This window comes from Macaca mulatta, chromosome 13 (assembly GCF_049350105.2).
Source record: "Macaca mulatta isolate MMU2019108-1 chromosome 13, T2T-MMU8v2.0, whole genome shotgun sequence".
Classification (NCBI taxonomy): Eukaryota; Metazoa; Chordata; class Mammalia; order Primates; family Cercopithecidae; genus Macaca; species Macaca mulatta.
Window position 1 is genome coordinate 5,358,651 of NC_133418.1, and position 12,330 is coordinate 5,370,980.

General features: G+C 50.0%; 2 protein-coding genes across 7 annotated transcripts in view; one reads left to right on the top strand and one right to left on the bottom strand.

The window, feature by feature from the left end:
* The window catches only part of FER1L5 (fer-1 like family member 5), a 64,830-nt gene extending 61,827 nt beyond the window's left edge, over positions 1-3,003 (top strand). The window contains exons 45-52 of the mRNA XM_028832154.2: positions 80-168; positions 431-526; positions 724-865; positions 1,111-1,210; positions 1,286-1,479; positions 1,656-1,765; positions 2,336-2,483; positions 2,589-3,003. Of these exons, the coding sequence (XP_028687987.2) occupies positions 80-168; positions 431-526; positions 724-865; positions 1,111-1,210; positions 1,286-1,479; positions 1,656-1,765; positions 2,336-2,483; positions 2,589-2,813 (1,104 nt within the window). The 3' untranslated portion in view covers positions 2,814-3,003. The remainder of the gene's footprint in view (positions 1-79; positions 169-430; positions 527-723; positions 866-1,110; positions 1,211-1,285; positions 1,480-1,655; positions 1,766-2,335; positions 2,484-2,588) is intronic.
* A 1,063-nt stretch (positions 3,004-4,066) lies between these two features.
* Positions 4,067-12,330, bottom strand: part of LMAN2L (lectin, mannose binding 2 like) — a 34,411-nt gene continuing 26,147 nt past the window's right edge. For all 6 annotated transcript variants that reach the window (XM_028832178.2, XM_028832174.2, XM_028832173.2 and 3 more), the window contains 4 exons: positions 11,188-11,349; positions 10,982-11,096; positions 5,871-5,990; positions 4,067-5,537 (listed from right to left, as the gene is read on the bottom strand). In XM_028832178.2, coding sequence (XP_028688011.1) covers positions 5,395-5,537; positions 5,871-5,990; positions 10,982-11,096; positions 11,188-11,349 — 540 coding nt within the window. In that variant the 3' untranslated portion in view covers positions 4,067-5,394. The remainder of the gene's footprint in view (positions 5,538-5,870; positions 5,991-10,981; positions 11,097-11,187; positions 11,350-12,330) is intronic.

Here is a 12,330-nt window from a genome sequence, read left to right on the forward strand (position 1 = left end):
CTGGGACAGGGAACCCCAGGCCACCCTGCTGAGAACAGAGGCTAGCAACCCCCAACCAGCCAATGTATCCCGGCTCTAGGGAAAGGTGCAAATGTGGGTGGACATCTTCCCCAAGAAGCTGGGGCCTCCTGGCCCCCCAGTCAACATCAACCCCAGAAAGCCTAAACGGTGAGTGACAGCCCACTTCCCAATTGCTGCATTTCACAGTTCAGCCTCCCCCCAGTGCAGGGCACCACTCTCCTCAGGTACTGAGCTGCAGTCATTTGTTTCTCTGCCGGGAAGGGAGGAAGCTCTCCTGGGAGCTTTCTTGCCCTGAATTCCCCACATTGAGCAAGAGCACACAGGGCGGCCTCGCAGGCCTCTCCGCCCTCACCGAGGCTGCGGCTGGGGAGCTCCTCCTTGGCAAAGCCTCAGAGCGCAGTGGCCACAGGTATGAGCTGCGCTGCGTCATCTGGAAAACCGCCAATGTGGACCTGGTGGATGACAATTTAAGTAGAGAGAAGACGAGCGACATCTACATCAAAGGGTAAGGAAGAGGAGTCAGGCTCCCGCGAGCCCCTCAGTTCCCCAGTTCTGTCATCCTGCTGACACGGCCCAGTCCTGAACGGGACACCTCTCCACTTCCGGCTGGGCCTGGTGTCGGCTGGGCCGCCCTTCCCACGGGCTGCAGCGGGGGATGGGGACAGTGCACCTGAGCCGCAGGTGACAGGACTCTGGCCCCAGGTGGCTGTATGGGCTGGAGAAGGACATGCAGAAGACAGATATCCACTACCACTCGCTGACCGGGGAGGCGAACTTCAACTGGCGGTTCATCTTTACCATGGACTACCTGGCGGCGGAGCGCGTGTGTGTCCAGAGCCAGAAGGTAACAGGCTGGGGCATGGGGGCATGGGGGGGCGAAAGGCCACACACGAACAGACTCCGGCTCCTGGAGCTCCTCCCCTCACCCCTCCAGAGGCTAGCAATCTGTCCCAGAACATCAGAAACATGTCCTCAGGTGGAAACCCTCTCCCTTGATAGTCTGTCACTGCTGGGTGGAGGGCCACTGAGGGGTACAAGGGAAACGTCCAGGAGACAGGCCGGTAACATGCTCTTCCGCCATTGCCCCAGGATTACATATGGAGCCTGGATGCCACGTCCATGAAGTTCCCAGCCCGACTTATCATCCAGGTCTGGGACAATGACATCTTCTCCCCCGACGACTTCCTAGGTGAGGTCCTGACACAGGGCTTGTGACCACAGGGCAGAGAGCTCCTTCTTGCTGATGTCATTTTTCTGGGCTCAGGGGTCCTGGAGTTGGATTTGTCTGACATGCCCCTCCCGGCTCGGCACGCCCAGCAGTGCTCCATCAGGATGATGGACGCTGACCCCAAGTGGCCCTATTTCCTCCAATACAAGCACTTCTCCCTCTTTAAGAAGAAGACTGTGACTGGCTGGTGGCCTTGCCAGGTCCTCGATGGTGGCAAATGGCGCTTGTCGGTAGGAGCTGGGGAAAGTGTCTACTGGTTAGGACTGCTGTGCCGCATGTCCTGGCTCTAGCAGACATCTAGGGACCTAGCTAAATCCCTTTTCCTTTCTTGGTCCCGGGAAGAGGCCCTAAAACTACCCGGCTCTGCTGTCTGAACTCAGCCTCCCCCTCACCATGGTGTTCCTAGGGCAAGGTGAAGATGAGCCTGGAGATTCTGTCAGAGAAGGAAGCCTTAATCAAGCCAGCCGGGCGAGGCCAGTCAGAACCCAACCAGTACCCTACACTTCACCCTCCCCTGTAAGGGTCCTTGGGGCAAAAGCACCAGATCCGTCTTGCTCCTCCGTGTGTGTGGGGTGGTGACCAGTGGGCCTACCGTGGAGAGGTGGTAACTACCTCCCACCCCACAGCTCTGTGCTCAATCAGCAAAGAACAGACTTGGGGTGAGAGTTGGGGTAAGCAGAAGTTGGGTTTTTTTTTTTTTTTTTTGAGATAATTGTCTCACTCTGTCACCCAGGCTGGAGTGTGGTGGCACAGTCTCTGCTCGCTGCAATCTCTGCCTCCTGGGTTCAAGCGATTCTCCTGCCTCAGCCTCCTGAGTAGCTGGGATTACAGGGGCCTGCCACCATGCCCAGCTAATTTTTGTATTTTTAGTAGACGGGGTTTCACCATGTTAGCCAGGCTGGTCTCAAACTCCTGACCTCAGGTGATCCACTCACCTCGGCCTCCCAAACTGTTGGGATTACAGGCGTGAGCCACTGCGCCTAGCCCAGAAGTTGCTTTTTTTAAAAAAGAAAGCTCTTTGCATCAGATTGCTTGACCTGAAGGTTCTCTCTGCCATTCTCTGCCATTTCCCTGGCTCCTGGACAGACGCCCCTACACCTCTTTCATCTGGTTGCGGTCACCAGTTCAACACTTCTGCTCTGTTTTCTGGAAACGCTATCGCTTCAAACTCATAGCCTTTATGGTCATATCGATTCTAGCACTTTTGCTGTTCAACTTTATCTATTCAGCTCCGGTGAGTGGCAGCCCTGCAGGCAAGGACAGAGGTGGTCTCAGGATGACTCTGGGGAGAGCGTCTTCAGCTCGCCACCCCAGGCTAACTGTTGTCTGTTCTCTCTAGCACTATTTGGCCATGAGCTGGATCAAACCTCAACTTCAGCTATATCCTCCCATTAAAATATTCAATATCATCACTTCACTAAACACCAGCAATGCCAGCTCTTCCATCCTTCCCACCCAGGATCCAAACCTAAAGCCTACAACAGACCATGAGTGGAAACTCCATCCAGGACCTACCAATCACCTGAGTAACATTTTCCCAGAACTTCCAGCCCCAGAAGACTAATTAGCCCACACTGCCCGGCTTTCCTCCTCTACCAACAGCCCTCCCCTTGGGCCGCCTACCAGTTCTTTGTTTCTGTCTTCTAGGATAGATGCAAGGTGCTAGGAATATTCTGGCTATTGTGTTCAGAAATCACTTCCAACAAGAAGAGCAGAGCCATAATTTTCCACTGAAATAAACAAGTTCCGTAACAGAGAGCCATCTTGTAATTTGGGGGTGCTGAAGATAGCGTGAAAGGCTGAAAATGCCAGCCCTTCAGACAAGACTCACGGGGACAGGGAGTGACGTCGTCTTTATGTCCCACCCCTAGTCCACAGGGTCTCTCATACTAAGAGGCTTGGAATCGGAGCCTCTTCGTATGGAGGGAAAGGGTGATTGTGAGAAGTGGCCCTTATGGGTAAGCAGCAAGCCGAGGCACTGGCTCTCACCCACAGCATGTACAGAACAGCCCGACCACGGACCAGGCAGCTCCCTCCTCTAGCACACAGCTAGGATGACACTGCCCAGGACAACATTCCGCCCATTCATGATGGGAAACATTTGTTTCTAGAACAAAAAGCAAGAGCCAAAAAGCAGGACATCCGATGCCAGGTCAGGTGGTTTTCCTGCGCCATACATTTCTCTAAAGGTCCCCAAGGCAGGTGGGGACTGCATCTCATGTCTTCCCTGACCTCTTTAAAAAGCCTTAAGGTACTCATGAGCTGGAATCATACAAACCCCACAGGCGCCATCTTTCTCACTCCACCCCTCCCCTCTGATGAGACCCCTTCCACCTGCACTGCTGCCTTGGCCATATCAAGAGCCTACCTAGGTCCTCCCATGGGTCCATACAATCTCCCCTTCAACTCAAAAAAGACAAAACCACTATTCTCTTTTGCAGTTCTCCCTGTTCCAAGGCCAAGCTCTAGGTCACAGTTTGTCCTCTGGCACCCTGGAGCCATTCTGCTATTGTGGAGGGGAGGTGGTAGGAGGATGCCTCGTCTCTGCCTCACCTGAATCCCACCTGCAGGAGAACACTCCAGCCTGTGCTGCTTAACTAAGTGCATGGGAAGGAAAGAGCATGAAGAGACAGAGAGCTATGCCTAGCCAAGGTGACCCCTTTTCCTTCTGAGCTGAGCTGAGGGCTTTTCCAACCCAGGAGAAGGCAAAACAATGGTTGATGGCCTTGAAGCTCAGAAAAAAGGCCTGCTCAGAATAAAGGCCTGACTGTTCCCCAGACCCACTCCTAGAAGAAAGAACATAGTCAGAAGCTCATGTTTGGTTCCATCGGCGATTTTAAGAATTTCACTTAGGCTACAGAGGTTCATAGGAGGACTGAGTTCCAGGCCCTCCAAGGAGACTCTGGCCTGTAACTGATGTAATCCCAGGGCAGTAAGGTGAGCAGCATGTGACCCCTTGTCAGATAAGGCAGTGGAATACGGGTTGACACGCAGAGGACAGCGCTCAGGCTGTGCTGCTCAGTGACAATGAACTCTTCCAGGCACAGATGATGAGGGTCTCTTGCTCTCAGAGTTGGAACATGAGAACAGCAAGTGTTTCTTGTCCATTAAGAAAAAAAAAAGCCAAATTTCTTCTCTGGGCAGTATCCAGGCCCAAGATATAAGAAGAAAGCTTCCTTACACTTTCAACACTCAAAGTGGGATTCCAAAAATCGTAACTACAAAACATGCAGCTAAGCAGGCTCTAGCAAGTCCAGAAATATCTCCACATGGTCAGACCACATGACAAATATTGCTTTTGGTATCAGACCTGGAGTTGGTCAGTTTCACAGTTAATCCACGGCATCTATGATGTCTTCCAGGCTTCTCTGGATTTTTACACCAACCTTTAGCCAAACTTGACTGAGGGCCTGAAGAGACTTGATGGGGGAAGTCGATAGACCCAGGGCCCGTGCTAGAGAACAGGAGCTGGAACAGGGATCCAAAGCAGAAAGCCCTCTCCCTAGGGCCGCTAATGAAGCCCGTGAAACGCAGGTGCGTTCTGCAGCCCCAGGCCCCAACAGAGAGGCATCCAAATGCCTTCGCGGCTCAGGTAGCACAGAGAGAGGACAATGAATCAATGAATGCAGTGAAAGGAAGGTGAGGCAGGGAAGAAGTTTCCATCCTGGTTTCCAAAGAAAGCTCCTCAGGTAGGCAGAGGGTTGGGTAAAATGCAAAATCCAGTGAATGGATGGTCAGAAAGTATGTGGTGTTACCAGCTTTTAATTCTTTGTGGATTCAAAAATGAAGTAGAAGGGCTCTCTGAGTCAAATAACAAGGCGGCCTGGGCTACGAAATTCTGTTCTGTGATTTTGGCGTCACAACCGCGTACATTCTCTTCACGCCTCTGCTCCCACGTGGAAGGACGGCAGGGAAAGGCACATCACAGCAGCACTGCCTGGGGTGGGTGCTTCCCAGACCAGAGTTAGATGTCCCCATGCACAACCATGGGAATGCGGGGTCCCTGCATTCAAAACGCCAGTGACAGAATATAGTCCCTAACCAGCTGCTAGAGACGAGAAGGCCCTCCAGGCTGCACGCTCAGGCCAGTGTCTGCTCCCTCCATACCTCACGGGTGACAGTCACAGAAGCGGTGGCAGGAGGGCTCAGTAGAAGCGCTTTCGGCTCTGTTCCTGCCATTTGTTGTAGAGTATGATACCAATGACTATGGCAAATACAGAAAACACCAGGGAGAAAAAGACGATGAGGAAGAGGGCCAGGCCACTCAGGGGCGGCAGTGGAGCTGTCACTAAGGAAGCAAGAGAGAAGCAAGTCAGAAAACAGGGAGCCCACCCAGTGGGGAAGGATCAAACTACAGGCTGTCCGGCCCCCCATTTCTGTCATCTGTTTCTGGGAAGCCCAAGCTTAGACCCCCACTTTCCAACTGAGAAACAAAGCAGCCCTCCAGCTGCTCATCTGGAACTTGAAGGGGAAAAGGAGATGCACGTGCTCCTACCCCTCAGAGGAATACACAGAGCAGAGACCGCCCTGTGAGCTACGGGTGCAAGTCCCCTCCGGAGCCGTGCAGCACTGCGAGCTCCTCCCCAGCTATGGGCCATTTCCTGGGGGCCCCTGTGCTCACTCTCGGGCAGCTTCATGTTGTCCACGGAGGGCAGGAACACATCTCGATGCAGCTTTTCCTCTTCTGGGGTTCGCTCTACCGTCAGCTCAAACAGCTTCAGGGAAATGACATCATGATTATCTGAAGAAAAATGGAAGAAGGAGGACTTGAGCCACTTGAAAAAGAGGTATGTTTCTTGAAGTCAGTATCTTGGTTCAAGCCTCTGATCCACAGCTAACCAGCAGCGACCTTGAAAAAATAATTGAAACCTCTCCATTTTGCAACTAAAAATAAGGATGGGGAACAAGGCATATTCTGTATTCTTCTGTATTTAAGGTTTTAATCAACAAGCATGCATTACCTGTATAGAAGATCCCTGACTTAAAATGGTTCGACTTACAATTTGCCGACTTTATGATGGTGTGAAAGGAATCTGCGCTCCACAGAAACCACACTTCAAATTTTGAGATTTGATCTTTTCCCGGGCTAGCGATGTGTAGTACGACACTCTGTACTGAGGCTGGGCAGCAGCAGTGAGCTGTAGCGCCCAGTGAGCCACACAATCACAAGGGTAAACAACCGGCACTACATCGTGTACCGTATTCCATACGTCACATCAGACATTCAACACTTGGTTACAAAACAGACTTTGTGTTAGATGATTTTGTCCAACTGTAGGCTAATGTAAATGTTCTAAGCACATTTAAGGTAGACTAGGCTAAGCTATGATGTGCAGTAGGGTAGGTATATTGAATGCATTTTCCACTTAGAATATCTACAACCTACAATGAGTTTATTGGGACATACACCATTGTACGTCAAGAAGCATGTGTGGGCCGGGCGCGGTGGCTCACACCTGTAATCCCAGCACTTTGGGAGGCCGAGGCGGGCGGATCACAAGGTCAGGAGATCGAGACCACGGTGAAACCCCGTCTCTACTAAAAAAATACAAAAAATTAGCTGGGCGCGGTGGCGGGCGCCTGTAGTCCCAGCTACTCAGGAGGCTGAGGCAGGAGAATGGCGTAAACCCAGGAGGCAGAGCTTGCAGTGAGCCGAGATCGTGCCACTGCACTCCAGCCTGGGCGACAGAGCGAGACTCCGTCTCAAAAAAAAAAAAAAAAAAAAAAAAGAAGCATGTGTGTATAATGGGAAAAATTTAGAGATAAAACAAGAATTAAATCCCAAATGTTAAACCTTCCAGCACAGTAAGAAGAGACGCAGTAGGACTGCAGCTACCCCGCTGGTGAAGAGCACACACACGTGCACACACACGTGCCACAGGAAAGGGTCTCATGGCCGCTGTTTAATGGGCCACGGGCAGGGCACAGCTATGGGCATGGGATACACTGCCCTTCTGGATGATGCCTGTTTCTCTGTGGCTTCTTGTAACTGTGACTCTTAATTTCCCTAATAATTACCAGAGAGAAGATCAAGCAATTAGGGACTAGATTTCTCTCTTTAAAGTATCATTATAAACTCCTACATTTAACCATATCTGATGTGTTGCAATGCACTAAAGTTAAGACTGTTGGCCGGGCGCGGTGGCTCAAGCTTGTAATCCCAGCACTTTGGGAGGCCGAGACGGGCGGATCATGAGGTCAGCAGATCGAGACCATCCTGGCTAACACAGTGAAACCCCGTCTCTACTAAAAAATACAAAAAAAAAAAAAAACTAGCCGGGCGAGGTGGCAGGCGCCTGTAGTCCCAGCTACTTGGGAGGCTGAGGCAGGAGAATGGCGCAAACCCGGGAGGCGGAGCTTGCAGTGAGCTGAGATCTGACCATTGCACTCCAGTCCGGCGACAGCGCGAGACTCCATCTCAAAAAAAAAAAAAAAAAAAAAAAAAAAAGTTAAGACTGTTACTGATGCTCAATTCACCTGTCTTTGTCCAGTAGGAGCCTATTGGCTCCTGAGTCTCTTTACATAAACCCAGAAGGTTTTTTTTTTCAATACTTTCTTTTTTTTTTTAATTTATTTTTTATCATACTTTAAGTTTTAGGGTACATGTGCACAACGTGCAGGTTTGTTATATATGTATACATGTGCCATGTTGGTGTGCTGTACCCACTAACTCGTCATTTACATTAGGTATATCTCCTAATGCTATCCCTCCCTGCTCCCCCCACCCCACGACAGGCCCTGGTGTGTGATGTTCCCCTTCCTGCGTAAACCCAGAATTTTTTATAACTTCCTTGCTTTTCTGGGAAGTTCCAACTTACAGATTTCCTACCTCGAAACTTGCATCAGCCATTTCTCAAGGAAGCTGCAGTTCCTTTTAGTGGGAATTGGTATTTAGAGACCACAAATCTGAGTGCTAGGGTGCTCATTGCTACTGGCTTGGTTATTGACTGGGGCCTGGACTTCTGGTCATTTACGTTATTAGGAGAGCATCCACAGCTGCTTGGACTGCTAGAATCTTTAGCAGATTCCTAGGTAGTGAAAAACTGGATTCATCTTCGTTGGAAAAATGTTACCTGTCAGAGTTTAAACTGTCTCAGTTTAAACCATGGGACAGGATAAAAGGCCAGGGCAATGCTCCTCACGCAATGCAGGGCATTAAAGCCTGGAACAGCGGGGAAACATCCTAACTTTCTCAGCAGTTTTCAACAACCCACTACACAACAAGTGAGAGGATGGCAACAAGAAAGACCTCAAAGGAAAGAAACAGCTTGCATTTAGGGATACTCTATGGGCAGAGAACACCGACTTACTAACTTGGGTGTTCTCACTAAAGACCTAGGGCAAAAAACTTAGAATAGACAAAAAGTTATTCTCTCCTGCCATTTCTGACAGTTGGAGACTTTCCATTAAAAAAGTACTTCAGGAGGTTAACCCAGAAACCTGTAAGCTCAAAGGAAAATGTGTAGTCATATAATGAGATTACATAGCAAAGATCTCCAGCCTGTGCCTCCTACCCCCTGCCAAGGCTAGATTCTTCCCACAGGTCTGGCCTGCTCAGTACTTAGAACCTAACTGCCAAAACCAATCTCCCTACGTGACAGAAAGCAGATCAGTGGTTGCCTGGAATCCGAGGCGGCGGGGAGTACTGCAAAGGGGGATAGATAATAAGGCTTTCGACAGATGATGAAAACATTCATATCTCATTTGTGATGGTGACTACATAGGTGTAAATATTTGTCAAAACTCTTCAAACTGTATTTTTCTGTTGTATGGAAAGCACACCCCAATAAAGTTGATTAAAGAAAAAAATCAGATGCCAGAGTTTTAAAGACCAGCAGATTGCATTTTAAAAATCCAGATTTCCAGGCTGGGCTCGGTGGCTTATACCTGTAATCCTAGCACTTTCGGAAGCCAAGGCAGGCAGATCATGAGGTCAAGATGGAGACCATTGGGCTGGGCGCGGTGGCTCAAGCCTGTAATCCCAGCACTTTGGGAGGCCGAGACGGGCGGATCACGAGGTCAGGAGATCGAGACCATCCTGGCTAACACGGTGAAACCCTGTCTCTACTAAAAATACAAAAAACTAGCCAGGCGAGGTGGTGGGCGCCTGTAGTCCCAGCTACTCGGGAGGCTGAGGCAGGAGAATGGCGTCAACCCGGGAGGCGGAGCTTGCAGTGAGCTGAGATCCGGCCACTGCACTCCAGCCTGGGGGACAGAGCGAGACTCCGTCTCAAAAAAAAAAAAAAAAAGATGGAGACCATTCTGGCCAACATGGTGAAACCCCGTTTCTACTAAAAATACAAAAATTAGCTGGGTGTGGTAGTGTGCGCCTGTAGTCCCAGCTACTTGGGAGGCTGACACAGGAGAATCGCTTGAATCCAGAAGGTGGAGGTTGCAGTGAGCCAAGATGGCAGCACTACACCCTAGCCTGGCGACAGAGCGAGACTCTGTATATAAAAAAAAAAAAAAAAAAAAACACCTGGCGCAGTGGCTCAAGCCCGTAATCCTAGCACTTTGGGAGGCTGACACGGGTGGATCGAGACCATCCTGGCTGACATGGTGAAACCCTGTCTCTACTAAAAAATACAAAAAAACTAGCCAGGCGAGGTGGCGGCGCCTGTAGTCCCGGCTACTCGGGAGGCTGAGGCAGGAGAATGGCGTGAACCCGGGAGGCGGAGCTTGCAGTGAGCTGAGATCCGGCCACCGCACTCCAGCCTGGGCGACAGAGGGAGACTCCGTCTCAAAAAAAAAAAAAAATCCAGATTTCCAGCTTCTCTTGAAAAACTGGAAGATTTGGCCTCACTGAGGTGACACTTCCTTTTAGCTACAATGGCTGGAGCTCACTAGCTGTCGGCTGTTTCAGATGGGTATCTGCCTTTCCATTTTGCCACAAGAAACTTCTATTCCAAACTAGCTTTATCCAGAACAAACTATATTAATCAAAAGAAACAGAAGTTCAGTTCCTTTTCTCTTCCCAAAAGATGTTATGACTGGGGCTAAAGCAAAGAGAGTAAGTGTATAAATGAGAAGCTAAGAATCAGGCATAAGCAGAAAAAGAAACAAAAGGAGATGGAAAAGTAAAAGAGCCAGGTGCTATTAATGTCACGTAAGTCAAGAAGGCAAGAGTTTCAGAGTAATGGGTTAAATGAGCTGAGGAAGACAAAGGGTGAGAATGAGAACAGAGCAATGAATATGGCAAGGAAACAGAATGACCTTTCATGAGAATGGTGTTAGTATAATAGCAAGGTAGAGCACGGGTCTGAGTCAGCATGTTAAGGAGGTGGACAGCTAGGAAACAAAAGCAGCTGTACACAAACATTCAAAAGTCTCAGCAAAAGGACAGTCTGGGGTCAGAAGAGGGACGGCAGAGTCAAGGAAAAGCTTTGTTAAGGAAGGGGAACAGGGAACATTAGCGGGTGGAAGGAGAGGAGCCTGACAGCAGAAATTAGACAGCAAGGAACTCAGGATACAGGCTAGAAGAGCCAGCTTAATGAAGGGACAAACATTGCTTTCTATTAGCACCAACCATCTTCTAGTGACCACTGTACTAGGAAAGCCTGGCCTGGGTTTTTTAAGGAATGTGGATATAAGAATGTAGAAAGAGAAGCAGTCTTGAGGCATCTCCTTCCACAGCACTGCTCCTCTGGCTCTCCCCTGTGAGAGGCCTCAACAAGGCATGGGTATTGAGAACAGGCCTCAGTCAGGGCAAACCAAGAGTGCGTGTGGCAGTACCTGAGAGATCCCCGGTGATGGAGGAGGTGCCGAAGTAGTAGCCACGGGGCAGGCGGACTCCAGGCACTTCAATGCAGTCCCTCCACTCATGCTTGCCATCAATATCCATCATTATCTAGAATAAAAGGAGAGATAAATCAGGGTCAGGCCATGGAAGCAAGGGCGACACAGCCCACACCACCATCCGGTCCAGGACAAGGACTCACCGTCAAATGCCTCTTGACATAGCGAATCACCAGGAAGGTGTCGTAATGAAGATTGCGGACAATGGCCGTGCAGCCTCCCAGCTCTGTAGGCCGCCCATCCCGCTCGTGATCGTAGCTGAGGGAGCCGTTGTTCACCATGGCTGAGATGTAGGGGAATACCCGCTGGGAAGCAGAGGGGGTAAGCAGACGCTAAGGAAGAGCACGTAGGAACACCTGCACAAACAGCAACATGAATTCTGCACACACAAGTTGAGTCCCTTACAGCAGAACAGGCAGCCACTCAACTTCATTGTCAGCAGCCCCTGAGAGCCCACATTCAGATGGTCTCTCAAGGGAAACAGCCCAGGAAGCGACTACACTTGGTTGTTGTCTTCAGTAATTCTCTTGGCTCCTGAACTGGGGTGGGCCTGAAATGGCCCCCCTAAAACGCTGGAGTCTGACTTGAATGTCCCAAGGTCACCATTTGGCACTTATGTGCTGTCTAATACTAGGGGTTTCCTTTTCATGTATATGTACCTATCTCCCCAACTGCCACATAAGATTCTTGAAGAAAAAAATTCACTCATCACATGCCTTCATATGTCTAAACTTCAGCCCCATCTCCTCCCAACCACGGTTCTGCACACAGCGGGTATTCTAAAAATACCTGTTTGAGCAGGGGAATCTTTCCATTCAGATAGCTCTTTTCAATTCTAAAATTCTACAAGCATATGAGGCTAAATGGACTAGAGCTCAGAAAGAACATGGAACGGGGTTGCTGGATGGGCTCAGCCAGCCACAATGACTGTCCTTAGTCAAAAGACTTTCCAGGCCACTTAAGCCTCCTCCACACATCACTTCTCCCAATCATAAGAAGAGGGCAAGGTTCTCCCTTGACGGGGAGAAAACTGCAAATTTCCCCATAAACCACTCATTTTCCCATCTATTTCACAGGCCCTCTCTCCCCAGTAGAGTTGTAGGAGCAATTCTTCCTTAGAAATGGCAAACTCATCATTCCAGAACAAGCCCAATGCCAAGGCAGTGCAGACAGGCAGGGTGTGAGGTGGTGAAGGGGTAACATGAGGCATGCCACTCCTTTGGTGAGTATTTATCCCTTTGTCCCACATGGTCAACATGCAAGGTGGAGACGCAGTGAGACCAGAG